Below are 20,286 nucleotides of genomic sequence, written 5' to 3'. Positions count from 1 at the left end.
ACCACCATTCACTCTACACCAGTGGTTCTGGATAATTCAGAAATTTACTGTACTATTCAACTAAATTTCTCCATTGTTTGGTGTTCTGATCCCTCCCAAAGTGGGGCCTCACATTACACATGACCTGAAGTGAACTCAGACAGTCTCATTTATCCAATTAAAAAGGACATAGCCCATGGAATGTGACAAAGACCACCTTTTATGTGCTTTAGATACTACAATTCCCAAGCTTTATCACATGTAAGGTGGAATGAAAATGATTCTGATAAGGTGAACCAAGAAAAAAACAAACGACTTTACATGAAACATAGGAAGGAAGTTTTACAAGATGTATTTTCCTACAGCTCACTATACCATAAAGTATTTAACTTGTCTGTCCTTCGCTCTGTCTCTCCTTGGGTTCTCTGTTTTCTTGTAGGAGGTTGAGGGGTGACCTTATAGGAGGTTTATAAAATTCTGAGGGGCATAGATAAGGTGGATAGCAACAGTCTTTTATCTCAGATAGAGTTTGGGGCGGGGGGGTTCAAAGCTAGGGGTCATATTGGTTTATGTGGAACGAACTGTCAGAGGAACTAGTAGACGCAGGTACAGTTACAACATTTAAAAGACATTCAGATAAGTACATGCGCAGGAAAGGTTTACGGGCCAAATGCAGGCAAGTGGAACTAGTTTAGTTTGGGAAACTTGGTTGGCATGGCAGAGTTGGACCAAAGGGTCTGTTTCTGTGCTGTATGGCGAATGACATAATTATCTTCATAAGAAGCTACCTCAGACAACATTCAATATGTGACCACTCTGCTACCCTTGAGCCTGTTTGAGTAACTCTGACTGACTTAGCCTCACCAGTGAGAGGAATCTCCTACTTGCTAAAGGTCCTAAGAGCGGACAAACACCTCTTCGATGCCATAATGAGTCGTTTATCTGAAAGAGTCTTTGGCCTGAAAACAAATAAGGGATAGTGTTGAGACAGAGGATCAGCCACGATCATATTGAATGGCAAAACAAGCTCAAACGTCAAATCACCTCCTCTTACATAAGGATGTTGGTATTGACAGTTAAAGATGGTTCAGGGGTTAATTTTTAAAATTATTGCATTCATTATAAAATATGGTATGTAGGTGTCACTGGAAAGGTCAGCATTTATGGCTTATCCACATTTGCCTTTTAGAAGGTGATGGTGAACCATCCGAGGGTACTTCTACTGTTGTAAGGTAGGCTGGTTTCAGGTGAAGGAACAGCAATATAGTTCCAGATAGATTACATTGGATTAGATTAGATTACTTACAGTGTGGAAACAGGCCCTTCAGCCCAACAAGTCCACACCAAACCTCCGAAGAGCAACCCACTCAGACCCATTCCCCTACATTTACCCCTTCACCTAACACTACGGGCAATTTACCATGGCCAATTCACCTAACCTGCACATTTTTTGGAAACTGGAGCACCCGGAGGAAACCCATGCAGACACTGGGAGAATGTGCAAACTCCACACAGACAGTTGCCTGAGGCAGGAATTGAACCCGGGTCTCTGGCGCTGTGAGGCAGCAGTGCTAACCACTGTGCCGCCCACTAGAAGGTTGTGTGTTCCTATGCATCTGGTGTCCTTGTCCTGAAGAGGTGTGGTCATGCTTATGGCAAATGCTGTCAAAGAAGCCTTGACAACTTCCTGCAATTTTTGTTGGGGTACCTATTAAGCTTTGCCTGGATTTTCTTTGAGCTTTGAATGTCATTGATGCGGAGAGAAAAATGGAACCAATAATTCAAGGTTATGCGCCATGTTCTGATGAAAAGCAAATAACCTGAAACATTCACTCTTTCTCTCCCTCTCCTCAGATGCGGCTGCACCTCCTGAGTATTTCTGGCATTTTCTGTTTTTGCTCTAGTTTTCCTTATCTGCCTGTGGATTGCTAATCTAGCAACACAGCTGAACAGGAACAGGAACATAGCAACTGTGATAAGTTTTGATGAATCATACCCAATTAAATGGAACAGTTTCTGGCATATTTTAGACAACCAGAAGCATTGCACTGGCTAATTAAATAATGCTCTGGATCAGAATTGGTGCTCTTTGGTCAGAGTCTTTTGCAAAAAGCTGCTTTTGATATGCAAACAAAATTACAAACTGACAAAATTCAGTTCCAGCAATCCACCCCAAAAAAACCCTAAATTGTTAAGGATAAACTGCTCATAGTGTTTTCTGAAATCCAGAATGGGTGGATCTATTGTTTGGTTTTATCTAGGGTATGGTAATGCTAACTGAAATGTTAGACTTTAATGCAGAGGATGTCTGCTAAGTTAACACTAGATTTCACTCCACCTAGGGTTTTGTGGAGACACGGTTATGACAGAAAAAGTATGACTGCCTCATGTTTGCCCCAGAGAAACCTCATTAAAAAACAGAACTTCCACTTTGACATTTCTCTACTCATGAAATAGATACACTGGGATGCAGCCTGTTAAATAAGCTGCTGGATCCCCACAGATGGAGTAAGAATTTACAACAACGCCAGAAACAGAAGTATATTGATTTCTTTTGAATAAAGAAAATTACAGTGGGATTGGGGCAAATCAAAAACAGAGACTGACAGAATTCAATGTCCACAAGTGTGGTATACTCTCTAACATTAAAAATGCATACAACCCCCAATTGTTTAATAAGAAACCTGCACTGACAGGAGAAATAAGGTCTTCTATCTCACCAACCAGGATGGATTTGTGCTTCACAGTGCATTAATCAGTTGTGATACGCAGTTTCTTCACCAGCGAGCACTAATTCTGATAATCCTTGCCAGGTATTAATTAGATCATCTGGGGATAAAGGTTATACAGCCTGAAGGAACGCGACCTTGGTGCTAGCTATACAAAGCTGTGGAAGATGATTCATTGAGTACTATCATTTACATGGGTGATGAACTGGGTTGGGATGGAATGATGGATAATGTCATTAGATGTGAATGTGAGGGGGTTAGGGATATTTGCCAAGTCTTTAGAAGCAGCCTGACTAGTGTGTCTTACGTGCCAACTTACCAGATGATCAAGGCATGCCAGGGTGACCAGCCAGTAAAGCCAAACTGATGTACTCATTGTGCGGACAGTGGTCAGAGACAACTATGTGCACTCTAACAGCTGTAGAACATAGTCTTCATAGTTGTGGTACAGTTGATAACATTCCAATTTCTGATTCAAAAGACTTACCAGCTCCTGGTTCGTCAAAGGCATTGCTCTATTACCAGAAGCTTGGTTTTATAGCAAGAAGCATAAATAAAAGAAATTTATGATTTGCCTTTTGGATAGGTAATAGAAGGTGCCCTCAGATAGCATCCAGTCACCGAGGGAGTGCTGTGCTGTTGGACCTACCTCCTTCTAGATGAAACATTAAACCAAGGTCTTACTTGTCCTATCAGGTGAACCCAAAAAAAGTCCTATGGTGTTTTGCAAAGAGAAAGGGACTACGCCCAAAGCATTGGCCAATAACTAACCAACTGAAACGGATTACCAGATTACTTTTGCATTACTGTTTGAAAGTGCTTGATCAAATTGGTTTCTTTGTTTCCTAAACTATAACAATGAATATACTTCAAAATACTTAACCCAGTAAAGCTTAAACCACTTGGGATGCCCTGAGGTTGTGTAAAGCATTCAGTAAGTGTAAGGGATTCTTTGTTTCAATAAAGAACCAGACCATCTATAGCTAGCATTTAGCATACTCCTGGCATATTGATTGACAATGGATGTGCTGTGGCCCGAAACATACATTGCCTCTTTGCAAGATAGTTGCGATCACCATGTACAAGAGACTGAGACAGAGGGTCATCTATCTATAGCAGCATTCTCACTTCAACCACCGGTGCTGTGCTGCCCTGTCACTTGACTGCAGAGGCATGCCTGCATTTGAGGTTAGTTGTCCCATCACTATTTCTCTTCACGTCAATCCTGTGCCATCTGACTTCAGCAATAGCTGCTACAGGGTTGAGGGGCATTATGCAACTTGCAAACAAGTTTCAATTGCACTCTGTTTCCCATTCTTCCAGTCCAGGTGTTCAGGACCAAGACTGAGTATTTATTGAGGTGAAATTATTAAGGATGAAGAACAGAGTTGAGTAAATGTTGGTGAGATAAATTAAAAGTAAGGCTCAAGGAGCTGAAGAACCTGTGTTCTTGAACTGATGAAAATAAGTTGATTGAGCTGATACCAATAGAATTCACAAGGAAAGTTTAATTCCCTGCCGGTGATGCACTCTTACAAACTGCAGTAAATTGGCTAGAATCCAAATATTGAGGGAAAGCTAAGCAATAAACCTCGTATTGGAATATCCTTGAAACATGTCCCCTCTGTCCATCCCTCCATGACTATGGGAACTCCCTCCATTCTCACTGGACCTTTGTTACTTGTTTATTTTAGTGCAACTGAGAAGTCTCACTGTCCTTGATCTTTGTAGGTCAACTTGTCGAATTTAAGCTGCAGAAATGTTGCAAGTGATGTGCAGTGATAAAATATAGAAAGCAAGAGATAAAATATTTTTGCCTATTCAAAGAAATGATTTCAGTACCTGGAAGTGATAGAGTACCTCTTGTGTGGTTAGTTTTTTTTTTAAAGCTTTTGGTATGTATGTCAAATGATCTAAAAGAATGTGTTTACAGTTTTGTTTAGATAACTTAACTACTTACTGCTACATAAGTCAATGGAATCAGGTCAAGGTCTGTCAGATCTAATTGGGGAAAGATTTATTGAGCGGTTATAGGCTGCGTCAGGGCAGCCAGTTAGTCCATGCTCACAGCAGACACAATTAATCCCTGTGTTTTCAGCTACAGCAGCTGCAAAATAAACCCAGGATACTGTTTGTAGTCGAGCAGAATAGTACTTACAGGTCAAGGGGAACATTTCCTGTAAGAAAGGACACAAATGTAGGAGTATAGGAACAGGAGTAGCTCTTCAAGTCAAATCCATTTAATGGGATCAGTGCTTCTGTTCCCCAAAATACAAAGTGGGATCTTAAGTGGCTTTATGCATTTGTCTGGGTGTCATTAAAATGTTTTCAGAGATTGGTGGGGAGTGTGATGCAATTAGATCAGCCATGATTTTACTGAATAGTAGAGGTGAGCGGCTGAGTGGCCTACTCCTAGTTCATATGTTCATGTTTTTAATCTTTGAAATCCTCAGCATTAGTACATTGCAGTGTCAGCAGCATTGGACTTATGAGCAAGAATAGTCTACTCAACACCTCAAGTCCACCCACCATTTGGTTTGGTCTCAACTTTACTTTCCTGTCTGCCCCTCCATATTCTTGACTCCCTTGTCACTCAAACGGCTAAATAATTCTGCCTTGGATAAATTCAAGGATTCAACCACCACTGGTTTCTAGGAAAAAGACCTGCACAGACTAACAACTCTGAGGAAAAAAATCTTAGCAGTCGTAAAATTGCTGTTATTCTTAAATTGCATCCCCTGGCTGAACCCCACTTGGAGTACTGTGAGCAGATCTGGGTACCACATCTTAGGAAGGATGACCTTACAAGAATGATAACTGGACTTCAGGGATCAAGTTATGAGGAGAGACTGTACAAATTTGGGTTGTTTTCTCTAGAATTTAGGAGGCTAAAGAGTGATCTGGTCAAAGTCTTCAAGGTCTAATTAGGAAAAGACAGAGGAGTTAAGATAATGTATTTCTACTGGTTGGAGACTCGAGAACTCTAAGAAATGAGGACCAGGCGATTCAAGTGTGATGTTAAGAAGCATTTCCACACAAAGGGTGGTAGAGTTTGGAACTCTGTTCAACAAATAGCAGTTGATGCTAGATTAGTTGTTAAGTTTAAGTGAGATAAATAAAGTTTTCTTAAGCAAATATATTGAGGGATACAGGCCAAAGGTATATGGAGACCTTAAGGTGTCTTAAGATTGTGCCCACCCAGGTTTGAGACTTGCCATTCATTGACAACAATTTGTCAGCATTTACCCTATCATGCCCATTCAGAATGTGGGGGGGTGAGTGTAGGGGAGGTGTGCATGGGGGGTGTGAGGGTGCGTGTGTGTGGGTGGGGGGGGGGGGGGGGGGTGGATGTATGTGGGTGGGGGTGAGTGTGGCATGCGTGCACACACTTACCCAACAAAGGCAACTGCAGCATTCTTATTGTTGGTGACCAGTCCAGCTGCCCCGGAGAGGGACGAGTGTGTATGGGGTTGGGCGGGCGGGCAGGGAGAGGTATTGGACATAGTTGGGGCGGGGGGGTTGTGTTGGACGAGACTGGAGGCGGGGGCATGGTGTTGGGAGCAGGGAGCGATATTGGGGGCAGGGGGCTGTGTTCCACAAGATTGGGGGTGGGGGAGCAGGAGGCCTTGTTGGGGGCAGGAAGCGGAGGCAGGATTGGACGGGATTTGGGGCAGGGGGGCAGTGTTCAGGGTAGGGGCGGGGCCAGGGTTGGATGTGATTAGGGGCAGGGGAGTGGTGTTGGGGGTGGGCGCAGGGTTGGACGGATTGGGGCGGGGGGGCAGTGTTCAGAGTGGGGGGGGGGGCAGGATTGGACGGGATTTGAGGCGGGGGAGCGGTGTTGGGGGCATGGGCAGGGTTGGACAGGTTTCTGGAGGCGGGATCTTGCGCACTGTGCGTTGCTGCAGTCTCCTGAATGGGAGCAGACTTTAAAAACTCCAAGCACCAGAGGAAAGGCCTTTAATCGATTAACCGAATGATCGATTATCCGAATGAAACAGTGCCCGTCCATCACGTTTGGATAATCGAGGTTCCCCTGTATATTAAACAGGTTTTCTTTAGGATGCCATTTCTCTCAAGAAGAGAATCCCGAGTTGACCTTCCCTAATGTGAACATTCCCACATTCTGTACCTAACCAATTCCAACTCTTAGCTCTCAGTTTAACTTGGCTTCCCTACAGCATCTGCAATGCCTAGGTATCTCTTTTAATCAGATTCAGAATTTGGCTCCAAGTGGTGTTAAACCAGTAGCCAGAACAAATTCAGTCATATCCTGAATTTTGAGTTTTTTGGGTGACATGGCTCAAGATTCAATGTGCTAATAGCTTCACTGGCTGATTGATTCACCAGCACTCCTACTCTAATCCTCACATCCTCTAAATTTTTCCAAATGCCTCTCGCTGAATTTTTTTGTAGATTATATTGTCCACTGTTTATTACATTTTCCAAAATCATGTACTGGGCTAATGGTAAGCTTCTTGGTAGTGTAGATCAACAGAGAGATCTCGGTGTCCATTTACATAGATCCCTGAAAGTTGCCACCCAGGTTGATAGGGTTGTTAAGAAGGCATACAGTGTGTTAGCTTTTATTAGTAGAGGGACTGAGTTTCGGAACCGAGTTTCGGAACCATGAGGTCATGCTGCAGCTGTACAAAGCTCTGGTGCGGCCGGAGTTGGAGCATTGCATACAGTTCTGGTCACCGCATTATAGTAAGGATGTGGAAGCTTTGGAAAGGGTTCAGAGGAGATTTACTAGGATGTTATCTGGTATGGAGGGAAGATATTATGAGGAGAAGATGAGAGACCTGAGGCTGTTTTTGTTTTAAGAGAGAAGAACGTTGGGAGGTGACTTAATTGAGATATAAGATAATAGAGGGTTAGATAGGGTGGACAGTGAGAACCTTTTTCCTCAGATGGTGATGGCTAGCACTAGGGGATATACCTTTAAATTGAGGGGTGATAGATATGGGACAGATGTCAAAGGTAGTTTCTTTACTCAGAAAGTAGTAGGAGTTTGGTACACACTGCTTGCAACAGTAGTGAACTCGCCAACTTTAAGGGCATTTAAATGGTCATTGGATAAACATATGGATGAAAATGGAATAGTGTAGGATTGATGGGCTTCAGATTGGTTCCACAGGTCAGCTCAACATCAAGGGTCGAAAGACCTGTACTGTGCTGTAATGTTCTAAGACTTTACTCTTAGGTGATATCCAGTGGCTTGGGGCCGCATTTCCTTTCGATATAGTATAGCCTGTAAACTCAGGAGTGCAGAGCTGTTGACCTCACTTTCCAGTCAATAATGTAGGACCTGAGCTGCTGCAGTGTAAAGATCCAGTTCTTGACCCCCAGTAGGAGATGGATACAGAAAATGAAATCTCAGAAACAGTTAATGCAAACTGCAAACAGAAAAAAACAATGCCATCTATTTCCTTTCACCTCTTCCTGTTGAATTCATTTTGGGTCTAATGTAAATTAGGGGAGCAGGAGAATCGACGTTTCTGGCATAAGCCCTTCACCAGGATGCCCGAAACGTCGATTCTCCTGTTCCTCAGATGCTGCCTGACTGGCTGTGTTTTTGCAGCACCACACTCTTTGACTCTGATCTCCAGCATTTGCAGTCCTCACTTTCTTCTAAAGTAAATTATGCAACATTGGGGGAGACTTCTTTAATATATTGCCTAATTGACCAATGAAAGCATTTAAACATTAAAAGTAGCTGTGTTACTTGCGTAAAGTACAGAGAGATACTGCTGCAGAATTACCTGCATCACAGCAAAGTACAACAATAATTCACAGCTGACGTACCAGGTACTATCTTTGCAATCAGGGCATCTAACAGCCAGAAGGACTTCTCTTCATCCTTGGTCACTATAAGTAAATAACCAGCAATGAAATTCATCCCCTGGAAAATGGAAGAAAAATAATGAAATAAAAACGAAGATTTCTAGCAAATGCAATATTTGACTTTCAGTTAAGATAAATAATGAATCAGAAGAGGATTTCTCCCACCCCCATCACCCCGCCCTCCCCGCGCAAAAAAAGACGAGATAGAGAGTCAAAACAAGAGATTCCAGTTGAAGAATTCAAGACCAAGATTTCAATTATTCACAAACATCAGTAAATGAACAAATACATGCAGTGTATACTATTCTCAAAATTGTTTCCATTTTTTCTAAACTCTTCCAAACTTGCTCTCAATCTAAACTGACTGTGCACTTCTCTCTTTGGAGAGCAAGCCCATCTCCTCAAACATAGGTCAACCTCAAAACACATTTGCAGGTTCAATTCATCGATCTCAGATGGACATGAAAACTCCATAACATGACCTTCCTGTTGGCTTTTCTGAACAGTGACCAGTCTCCGATTCTTTCACCTTTCCTTTGCCATACAAGTTTTACAGCTTGTAAAAAAGGCTCTTTGGTCCAACATTCCTGCACTGAAAAAAAAGCACCTATCTATTCTAATCCCATTTAGAGCACTTGGCTCATAGACCTGTATGTTTCAAGTGCTCATCTGTTTTGACAGTTCTTGCCTTTACCACCCCTTTAAACAGTGGAATTCCAGACAGCCACAACCCTTTGGGTGAAAAACTGCTCCTCAGTTTCTTTGAAAGCTCCTGCTACTTACATAGAACATAACAGCGCAATACAGGCCCTTCGGCCCTCGATGTTGTGCTGCCCTGTCATACTAATCTGAAGCCCATCCCACTTACACTATTCCATGTATGTCCATATGCCTGTCCAATGACGACTTAAATGGACCTAAACTTGGCAAATCTACTACCGTTGCAGGCAAAGCATTCCATACCCTTACTACTCTGAGTAAAGAAACTACCTCTGACATCTGTCTTATACCTATCTCCCCTCACTTTAAAGTTATGTCCCCTCGTGTTTGCCGTCCCTATACTTGGAAAAAGGCTCTCCCTGTCCACCCTATCTAACCCTCTGATTATCTTATATGTCTCTATTAAGTCATCTCAACCTTCTTCTAACGAGAACCCAGCCTCAAGGCCCTCAGCCTTTCCTCGTAAGACATTCCTTCCATACCAGGCAACATCCTAGTAAATCTCCTCTGCACCCTTTCCAAAGCTTCCACATGCTTCTTATAAAGCGGTGACCAGAACTGTACACAATACTCCAAATGTGGCTGTACCAGAGCTTTGTACAGCTGCAGCATAACCTCTTGGTTCCGGAACTCAATCCCTCTTATTAATAAAGGCCAAAACACTGTATGCGTTCTTAATAACCCTGTCAATCTGAGTGGCAACTTTCAGGGATCTGTGTACATGGACACCGAAATCTCTCTGCTCATCTGCACTCCCAAGAATCTTACCATTAGCCCAGTACTTTGCATTCTGATTACTCCACCCAAAGTGTATCACCTCACACTTGTCCACATTAAACTCCATTTGCCACCTCTCAGCCCAGCTCTGCATCCTATCTATGTCTCTCTGCAACCTACTACATCCTTTGTCACTATCCACAACTCCACCAACCTTAGTGTCATCTGCAAAGTTACTAACCCACCCTTCTCAGCCCTCATCCAGGTCATTTATAAAAATGAAGAACAGCAGTGGACCCAACACACACCCTTGTGGTACGCCACTAGTAACTGGACACCAAGATAAACATGTTCCATCAGCTACAACCCTCTGTTTTCTTTCAGCAAGCCAATTACTGATCCAAACTGCTATGTCTCCCACAATCCCATTCCTCCGCATTTTGTATAATAGCCTACTGTGGGGAACCTTATCGAATGCCTTGCTGAAATCCATATACACCACATCAACCAGTTTACTCTCATCTACCTGTTTGGTCACTTTGTTGTTCGGCACGACCTACCCTTCACAAAACCGTGCTGACTGTCCCTGATCAGATTATTCTTTTCTGGATGGTTATAAATCCTATATCTTATAACCTTTTCCAACACTTTACCAACAACTGAAGTGAGACTCACTGGTCTGTAATTACCAGGGTTGTCTCTACTATCCTTTTTGAACAAGGGAACCACATTTGCTATCCTCCAGTCCTCAGGCACTATTCCTGTAGACAATGATGATTTAAAGATCAATGCCAAAGGCTCAGCAATCTCTTCCCTTGCTTCCCAGAGGATAGATCCCATCCGGCCCAGGGGACTTGTCTATTTTCATACTCTGCAGTATTTCTAAAACCTCTTCCTTGTGAAGCTCAATCTCTTCTAGTCTAGATGCAAGTATCTCTGTATCTTCCTCGCCAACATTTCATTTTTACCTTAAAACTGTACCCTTTGATTATTGACACCTCTGCTTTGCCCCTCAAAAGTTTGTCCAGTTCAATCAGATCACCCTTCAGTTTTCTCTGTTCTACTGAAAACAACCCCAGTCTAATTAGTTTCTTTTCATAGCTAAATTATTCCAGCACGGGCAATATCCTGGTGAATTTCCTTTGCATTCTCTTCAGTGCATTTACTCTATAGGAATGATGTGGTGACCAAAATCGCACAGTACTTCTGCAGCGGCCAAACTAATGTTGTATACAGCTCTGTTATAAGCTCTCTATTCTTGTATGTAATGCCTTGACTGATAAAGGCAAGTATCCCATATGCTTTCTTAACCACCTTATCCACCTGTCCTGCTGCCTTCAGGGATATATGGATCTGTGGACTTGATAAGCTATTAGTTTGTTGTCCTCTGCTATATAATTGCTTGGACCAACATTTGCAACTAGTACAGCTAGTCCAGATTTTGAGTCATCTGTTATTTATAACAGAAGCCTTTCTTGTCACTACTAACACAAGCTGAAACACAACTTTTCAATTTTATTCACTGCATTGCAGGTAGAAACAGAAGACATTTAAAAGGCTAACTGTGCATTAGCAGACGACCAATCCTGACAACCCAAATGTCATGGGCAAAGGTTGCCATGGCTGACAGGCATACAAGACACAAAGTAATGCTGGGGCAAGATTTTCAGATATTTGACAGTTTCGGCAAATTTGGAATTCAGTATTAAGGGCATAAAAGGATTTCATGTTCTTCTGAATGTCATCTGCTTTGGCTGTCGATATTTTATTTAGGAGAAAGAAAAAGCTTCCATTAAGATAGAACCTTTCACAGCTTCATAATGTCTCCAAAGCTCCATTTTCAGTTTTAATGGAGGAAATATGGCAACTGGTTTATCAATAGCAAACTCCCATAAGCAATGTGATAAATGACTAGATAATCTGTTACTAATTGTTGCATGAGGGATAACCATTGGCCAGAATCCAGAAGATAGCTCCCCGCTCCTCTTCAATTATACAGAGTCATAGAGATGTACAGCATGGAAACAGACCCTTCGGTCCCATTCGTCCATATCGACCAGATATCCCAACCCAATCTAGTCCCACCTGCCAGCACCCGGCCCATATTCCTCCAAACCCTTCCTATTCATATACTCATCCAAATGCCTCTTAAATGTTGCAATTGTACCAGCGTCCACCATTTTTTCTGGCAGCTCATTCCATACACATACACCCTGAGTGAATAAGTTGCCCCTTAGATCTCACCCTAAACCTATGCCCTCTAGTTCTGGACTCCCCCACCCCAGGGAAAATACTTTGTTGATTTATCCTATCCATGCCCTTCATGATTTTATAAATCTCTATAAGGTCACCCCTCAGCTCCAGGGGATGCTCCAGGGAAAATTGCCCCAGCCTATTCAACCTCTCCCTATAGCTCAAATCCTCCAACCCTGGCAACATCCTTGTAAATCTTTTCTAAACCCTTTCAAGTTTCATAACATCTTTCTGATAGGAAGGAGACCAGAATTGCATACAATATTCCAACAGTGGCCTAACCAGAGTTCTGTACAGCTGCAAAATGAACTCCCAACTCCTGTACTCAACATTCTGACCAATAAAGGAAAGCATACCAAACATCATCTTCACTATCCTATCTACCTGCAACTTCACTTTCAAGGTGCTATGAACCTGAAGTCCAAGGTCTCTTTGCTCAGCAACACTCCCTAGGACCTTACCTTTAAGCGTACAGTCCTGCTAAGATTTGCTTTCCCAAAATGCAGCATCCCGCATTTATCTAAATTAAACTCCATCTGCCACTTCTCAGCCCATTGGCCCATCTGATCAAGATCCCATTGTAATCTGAGGTAACCCTCTTAGCTGTCCGCTACACCTCCAATTTTGATGTCATCTGCAAACTTACTAACTATACCTCTTATGCTTGCATCCAAATCATTTATATAAATGACAAAAAGAAGTGGACCCAGCACCGATCCTTGTGGTGCTCCACTGGTCACAGGCCTCCGGTCTGAAAAAAAAACCCTCCACCACCACCCTCTCTCTTCTCCCTGTATTCCATGAGATCTAACCTTGCTAACCAGTCTCCTATGGGGAACCTTGTCAAACGCCTTACTGAAGTCCATATAGATCACATCTACCACTCTGCCCTCATCAATCCTCTTTGTTACTTCTTCAAAAAACTCAATCAAGTTTGAGAGACATGCTTTCCCACTCAAAGCCATGTTGACTATCCCTAATCAATCCTTGCCTTCCCAAATACATGTACGCCCTGTCCCTCAGGATTCCCTCCAACAACTTGTGCACCACCGTCAGGCTCACTGGTCTCTAGTTCCCTGGTTTGTCCTTACTGCCCTTCTTAAACAGTGGCACCACGTTAGCCAACCTCCAGTCTTCCGGCACCTCACTTGTAACTATCGATGATACAAATATCTCAGTAAAAGGCCCAGCAATCACTTCCCTAGTTCTAGGGTACACCTGATCAGGTCCTGGGGATTTATCCACTTTTATGCATTTCAAGACATCCAGCACTTCCTCCTCTGTAATATGGACATTTTTCAAGACGTCACCATCTATTTCTCTACATTCTATATCTTCCATGTCCTTTTCCACAGTAAATACTGATGCAAAATACTTGTTTAGTATCTCCTCACCTCCTGTGGCTGATCTTTGAGGGGCCCTATTCTCTTCCTAGTTACCCTTTTGCCCTTAATATATTTGTAAAAACCCTTTGGATTCTCAACTTTACCAAAGCTATCTCATGTCCCCTTTTTGCCCTCCTGGTTTCCCTCTTAAGTATACTCCTACTGCCTTTATACTCTTGTAAGGATTTATTTGATCTATCCTGTCTATACCTGACGTATGCTCCCTTCTTTTTCTTAACCAAACCCTCAATTTCTTTAGTCATCTAGCATTCCCTATACCTACCAGCCTTTCCTTTCACCTTAACAGGAATTTACTGTCTCTGGACTCTCGTTATCTCATTTCTGAAGGCTTCCCATTTTCCAACCGTCCTTTTACCTGTGAACATCTGGACTTAGTCAAGTTTCAAAAGTTCTTGCCTAATACCTTCAAAATTGTCCTTCCTCCAATTTAGAACTTCAACTTTTAGATCTGGTCTATCCTTTTCCATCACTATTTTAAAACGAATAGAATTATGGTCGCTGGCCCCAAAGTGCTCCCCCACTGACTTATTTCCCAAGAGTAGGTCAAGTTTTGCACCTTCTCTAGTAGGTACATCCTACTGAATCAAGAGAATTTTCTTGTACACATTTAACAAATTGCACAAGACGGAGAATTCCTGGCTCAGTGAAATGACTTTTAAAAATGGTTGTGCAGACAAGGGATCTTTGGTTAGTTGGGGTAAGATCAGAGGTCAAGACCCTGGGACCCCAGAGGTAGTGAGGACAATGCTGGGTTCAAAGGTAGGTTAGACCGAAGGCTGCCTTGTCCAAAAGCTAAAAAGAGAATAAAACATATTTATCCATTCCTCAAATGCCTCTCCTTTCCAACATACCCAGAGACTTCCCCCAAGCCCCAAACTTTGTACAACATGCCCAGTAGCCGCTCCCACAGTCTGTCAAACTCTCCATGTTAACTTTACACCTGCACCGCACTCCACACAGCCCTATGTGCCAAACTACTGTCAACACATTCCAATCCATTGCTGCAGATATCACTGCTAGCTCTTACATCTACTATTTCAACTCAGAGTCATATGGCATAACTAATACATGCTGACAATGTTCCCAAATTAAACTAGTCCCACCTGTCTGCGTTTGGCCTATATCCCTCCAAACATTGCCTATTCATGCATTTGTCCAAATGTCTTTTAAACATTACAACCGTACCTGCATCCATCACTTCACTTCATGACATGAAAACGTTACGCCTCGCATCTTTTCTAAAATCTTTCTCCTCTCACTTTCAAAATATGCCTCCTAGCTTTGAACTCCCCCACCTTAGGGAAAAGACCTTTGCTACTCACCTCATCTACACCCATGATTTTATAAACCTGTATTCTCTGGAGAGAAGGTGATTGGGGGGGCGACCTTTATAAAGTCCCAGCCTATTTCTACAATTCAAACCCTCCATTCCCAGCAACATCCTGTTAAATCTCTTCCGAACCCTCTCCAGTTTAATAATATTCTTCCTAGAACAGGGAGACCAGAACTGCACACAGGACAGGCATCACCAACGTCCTGTACACCCTCAACATGATGTCTCAACTCCTGTACTCAAAGGTCTGAGCAATGATGGTAAGCTTGCCAAATGCCTTCTTAACCATCCTGTTTACCTGTAATGCAAATTTCAAAGACTTAGGAACCTGAAGCTCTGAGTCTCTCAGTTCTACAGAACCCAGGGCCCTACCATTAATTGTAGAAGTCCTGCTCTTATTTGTTTTACAAAAATGCAATACCCTGAATTTATCCAAATTAAACTCAATTGGCTACTCCTCAGTCCATTAACACAAATTGATCAAGATCTCTTTGTAATCTTAGATAACCTTCTTCACTGCCAACTACCCCATCAATTTTGCTGTCATCCACACACTTACTAACCATGCCTCCTACATAAATGATTTGGATGAAAATATAGATGACAAAAGTGGACTCAGTACCGATACCTGTGGATCACCACTGGTCAGAGGTCTCCAGTCTTAAAAATAACCCTCAACCACCACCATCTCCTACCATAGAGCCAATTTTATATCCAAATGGCAAGCTCACCCTGGATCCCATGTAAACCATCTTTACTAATTAATCTACCATACAAACCTTAGCAAAGTCCAAGTAAACAACACTTATTACTCTGCCCTCATCAACGTTTTTTTGTTAATACCTCAAAATACTCAATCAAGTTTGAGGGGCATGATTTCCCTTGCACAAAACCATGCTGACTATCCCTAATCAATCCTGGTCTCTTCAAATGTTTGTAAATCCTATCTTTCAGAAACACCTCCAACAACTGACTCACAGATCTGTAGTTTCCAGGCTTTTCCTTCTAGCCTTTCTTAAATAAAGGCACAACATTAGCCACCCTCCAGTCCTCTTGCACCTCACCTGTAGTTACAGATGATATAAATGTTTGTTAGGGGCACCACAATTTCTTCCCTAACTTCCCATAACATCCTGGGATACATTTGATCAGCTCTAAGATGTCCAGCACCGCCCCTTTTGTAATGTGAATTGCTTTCAAAACATCAATATTTGTTTCCCAGAGTTCTCTAGCCTCCAATTTCTTTCTCCACAGTCAAAACTGATGCAAAATAATCATTTAATGTCTCACCCATCTCTTAAGGTTCAACACAAAGATAATTTTGTTGATCGTTAAGGGGCCTTTTTCTCTCTAGTTGCCCTTGTGCTCTTAAAGTACTTGGAGAGAACTCAACTGCAGACAGACCTCAGAAACCAGGCTGAGATGAGATAAATAATAGGACAGTATAGCACAGTACAGGCCATTTGACCCTCAATTGGCCCCTGCCAACCTTTTATCTTTTTACTATCATGTACGTGCCAATCCAAAAGTCAGTTAAATGTCCCTAATGTCTCTGACTCTACCACCACTGCTGGCAGTGCATTCCCCATACCCAATATTCTGAACAAAGTACTAACTTCTGACATCTCCCCTAAATGTTCCTATTATCACCTTAAAATTATGCCCCCTCATGATAGGCATTTCTGCCCTGGGAAAAAGTCTCTGGCTATCCACTGTATCTACGTCTCTCATCATCTTGCAATTCTCTATCAAGTCACCTCTCATCTTCTTCGCTCCAACGAGAAAAGCGCGAGCTCCCTCAACCTTTCTTCATAAGACTTACCCTCCAGTCCAGGCAGCATCCTGGTAAATTTCCTCTGCACTCTCGCTAAAGCTTTCAAATCTTTCCGATAATGAGGCGAACAGAACTGAACACAATATTCCAAGCATGGTCTAACCAGGGCTTTATAGAGCTGCAGCACAATCTCACGGCTCTTAAACTCAATCATGTTGTTAATGAAAGAAAACACGCTATACACCTTCTTATCAACCCTATCAATTTGGGTGGAAATTTTGAAGGATCTATGAATGTGGACCCAAGATGCCTCTGTTCCTCAACACTGCCAAGAATCCTGCCTTTAACCCTGTATTCTGCATTCAAATTTGACCTTCCAAAATGAATCGCTTCATACTCTCCCAGGTTGAACTCCATCTGCCACTTATCAGCCCAGCTCTGCATCCCATTGTAACCTACAACAGCCCTCCACACTATCCACAACTCCACCAACCTTTGTGTAATCGGTAAACTTACCAAACCACCCTTCCACTTCCTCATCCAAGTCATTTTTAAAAAATCACCAAGAGCAGAGATCCCAGAACCCAATTGGTCACCAAGCTCCAAACTGAATACTTTCCATCCAGTACCACTCTGTCTTCTAAGGGCCAGCCAATTCTGGATCCCATGCCTCCTTTCTTTCTGAATGAACCTACCATGAGGAACCTTATCAAACGCTTAGCAAAAATCCACGTACACCACATCCACTGCTCTACCTTCAATGTGTTTTGTCACATCCTTTAAGAATTCAATAAGGCTTGTGAGGCATGACCTGCCCCTCACAAAACCATGCTGACTATCTCTAATCAAACTATGCTTTTCTAAAAATCATAAATCCTGTCTCTCAGAATCCTCTCCAATACTTTACCCACCACCGACTTAAGACTGACTGGTCTGTAATTCCCAGGATTATCCCTATTTCTTTTCTTGAACAAGGGAATAACATTTGACACCCTCCAATCATTTGGTACTACTCCAGCGGATAGTGTGAATGCAAAGATGATCAGTAATGGCACAGCAATCGCTGCCCTCGCTTTCCATAGTAACCTTAGGGATAAAGTGAGGTCTGCAGATGCTGGAGATCAAAGTTAAAACTTTATTGCTGGAACAGCACAGCAGGTCAGGCAGCATCCAGGGAACAGGAGATTCGACATTTCGGGCACAGGCCCTTCTTCAGGAATATACCATCTGGGGATATACCTTAGGGATATACCATCTGGTCCGGGGGACTTATCTATCCTCATGTTTTTCCAAACTTTCTAGCACATTCTCCTTCTTATCAACCACCTTTCGAGCAGATCAGCCTCTTTCACAGTGTTCTCACAAACGGCAAGGTTTCTCTCTCACTAGTGAATACTGAAGCAAAGTATTAATTAAGAACCTCCCCTATCTTCTCTGCTCCAGGCACAAGTTCCCTCCATTATCCCTGATTGGTCCTACCCCCCCCTCTGGCTTTCCTCTTGTTCCTCACCAGTGGAGAACCTTGGGGGGTTTTCCTTAATCCTACCCACTAAAGCTTTTTCATTACCCTTTCTCGCTCTCCTAAGTCCATTCTTCAGTTCCTTCCTGGCTACCCTGTAACTTTCTAGAGCCCTGTCTTATCCATGCTTCCTCAACCTTAAGTCAGTTTTCTTTTTCCTCTTGACTAGATGTTACACATCTCGTCACCCAAGATTCCTTCACCTTACCATCCCTTCCTTGCCTCAGTGGGAAAAATCTATCCAGCACTTGCAGCTAGCGCTCCCTTAAAAACCTCCACTTTTCTATAATGCGTTTCCTTGAGAGTATCTGTTCCCAATTTATGCTCCACAGTTCCTCCCTAATAGCATTGTAATTTCCCCTCCCCCAATTAAAGAATTTCCCATACCCTCTCCATGACTATAGTAAAGGTCAGGGAAGTTGTAATCGCTATCACTGAAATGCTGTCCCACGAACAGATATGACACTTGACCTGGTTCGTTACCAAGCATCAAATCCTCTAGTATGGCCTCTCCTCTAGTCAAGAGAAAATGAGGTCTGCAGATGCTGGAGATCAGAGATGGAAATGTGTTCCTGAAGAAGGGCTAATGCCCGAAACGTCGATTCTCCTGTTCCCTAGATGCTGCCTGACCTGCTGCGCTTCTCCAGCAACACATTTCCATCTCTCCTCTAGTCAGCCTATCTACATAACTGAGGACTGTAGAAGCTGGAGATCAGAGTTGAGAGTGTGGTGCTGGAAAATCAAATTCTTCATAGGTGCACTTGACAAAATCTACTCATAGAGGCACAGAGATGTACAGCATGGAAACAGACCCTTCAGTCCAACTCATCCATGCCGACCAGATATCCCAAACCAATCTAGTCCCACCTGCCAGCACCCGGCCCATGAAATTCCAGAAAGTGTCACTGCAAGTAGGAATTTCAATATTTATCATGTTGATTCAATGTGTCTCATACAACAAGTGTATTTTAACAAAGTGAGAAGCATATCATTACTCACTATGATCAACCATCTGCCAAAGGATGAAGAATATGTCAATCTGCTTTGTTAATTATATTGGTTGAGGAAAGACTGTTGGCCAGGACATGAAACAGGGAGTACTCCTGAATAGTGGCAAGGAACCCTACATCTAAATTGTTTATTCATTCTGTGCCTAACATCATTCCATAGGTCAGCTCCTCAGGATTGGCACTGAATACTGCTAAAAGGAGAAATACTAATTCAGCTATTGCTTTCAATATGTGCCAACATTTCACATGGGCATTAGAATATTGCAATTTGACAGACACAAAATTAGGAGAATGCCAAACAATGTGTAGGACAAAAGCACGCTGGATTCAGGAAATCTGAAATAAAAATAGAAACCAATGGCACTTATCAGGTCAGGGTAGTCTGTGGAGAATAAGAAAGACAAAGTCAACTGGTCAAATCTTCCACAACTCATTGCATAGGGTTTGAGAGAAAAGAGTGGATCAAGACAGATTCCTAACACTGGGAAAATATCCAGGATGAGATGCGGACGAGGTGCCCACTGAATGGAAGCAGTCAATTTAAACAATTCCAATTAAGTACGTATTTTGTATTTTGGCAGAGCTAGAACAGAGGCAGTTAGAGGTCATCACAGCAGAAAGCTAAGATAAAAACGTCATCCAAACTATTTGCAAAAAGGAAGTTCCAATCAACATTAGGGAAGTTGAAGTCACCCATGACAAAAACCCTTTTACTTTTGCACCTTTCCAAATTCTGCCTCCCAATCTGCTCCTCTGTGCCGCTGATTAGCAATGCCCACTCCCTAACCTCTTACATCCCTCCCTATTCCTTTTGAAACATCTAAACCCCAGAACATCCAACAATCATTCTCCATAATGGCCAGAAAATCATAGCTTCAAGTACTGATCCATGCTCTAAGTTTATCCTGACACTTTTTGTTTTAAAATAGACACACTTCAACCAATCACACTGACTGCAACTTTGCCTTATCAACTGTCTATCCCTCCTCACAGACTCTCTGC

At 42.6% G+C, this 20,286-nt stretch overlaps 1 protein-coding gene across 1 annotated transcript in view; it reads right to left on the bottom strand.

Annotated features, from left to right (window-relative positions):
• grtp1a (growth hormone regulated TBC protein 1a) overlaps nucleotides 1-20,286 on the bottom strand; it is a 75,729-nt gene that overhangs the window by 16,515 nt on the left and 38,928 nt on the right. Inside the window, exon 5 of the mRNA XM_043700239.2 lies at nucleotides 8,514-8,610. Coding sequence (XP_043556174.1) covers nucleotides 8,514-8,610 — 97 coding nt within the window. The remainder of the gene's footprint in view (nucleotides 1-8,513; nucleotides 8,611-20,286) is intronic.

The sequence above is a fragment of the Chiloscyllium plagiosum genome, unplaced genomic scaffold (genome assembly GCF_037043375.1).
Source record: "Chiloscyllium plagiosum isolate Xiang-an unplaced genomic scaffold, Cpla_swu_hap1 HiC_scaffold_12, whole genome shotgun sequence".
Classification (NCBI taxonomy): Eukaryota; Metazoa; Chordata; class Chondrichthyes; order Orectolobiformes; family Hemiscylliidae; genus Chiloscyllium; species Chiloscyllium plagiosum.
The sequence above is the reverse complement of the archived record's forward strand: the minus strand, read 5'-3'. Positions and strand labels throughout refer to the sequence as shown.